The sequence below is a fragment of the Crocuta crocuta genome, unplaced genomic scaffold, assembly GCF_008692635.1.
Source record: "Crocuta crocuta isolate KB4526 unplaced genomic scaffold, BGI_CrCroc_1.0 scaffold312, whole genome shotgun sequence".
NCBI classification, from domain to species: domain Eukaryota; kingdom Metazoa; phylum Chordata; class Mammalia; order Carnivora; family Hyaenidae; genus Crocuta; species Crocuta crocuta.
Genome location: NW_027527378.1, coordinates 1,060,270 through 1,060,587, shown reverse-complemented (window position 1 = coordinate 1,060,587; position 318 = coordinate 1,060,270). Strand labels below are relative to the sequence as shown.

General features: G+C 62.3%; 1 protein-coding gene across 6 annotated transcripts in view; it reads left to right on the top strand.

Annotated features, from left to right (window-relative positions):
- Positions 1-318, top strand: part of SH3KBP1 (SH3 domain containing kinase binding protein 1) — a 281,170-nt gene that overhangs the window by 276,866 nt on the left and 3,986 nt on the right. For 4 of the 6 annotated variants that reach the window (XM_077770448.1, XM_077770366.1, XM_077770174.1 and 1 more), the window contains one exon: positions 6-186. In XM_077770448.1, coding sequence (XP_077626574.1) covers positions 6-186 — 181 coding nt within the window. Of the gene's footprint in view, positions 187-318 lie in introns of all 6 variants that reach the window. The other 2 variants (XM_077770238.1, XM_077770135.1) reach the window with 1 other exon arrangement.

Below are 318 nucleotides of genomic sequence, written 5' to 3'. Positions count from 1 at the left end.
AACAGGCTCCGCCCTGTCATCCTCTTTGGGAACAGCCGGACACAGAGCCAACTCCCCGTCTCTGTTTGGCTCGGAAGGAAAACCAAAGATGGAGCCCGCGGCCAGCAGCCAGGCGGCCGTGGAGGAGCTGAGGACACAGGTCCGCGAGCTGAGGAGCATCATTGAGACTATGAAGGACCAGCAGAAGTGAGTGTCCCGGGCCCCTTCTTTGGCCACCTCTCAGGTTGCTCTCCGCTGGGCCTCGGCCTCAGTCTGCAAGCCTGGGTGCCCATTTCCCCGGGGTGGCGGCAGAAGGGGTGATGTGGATTTGAACACGCG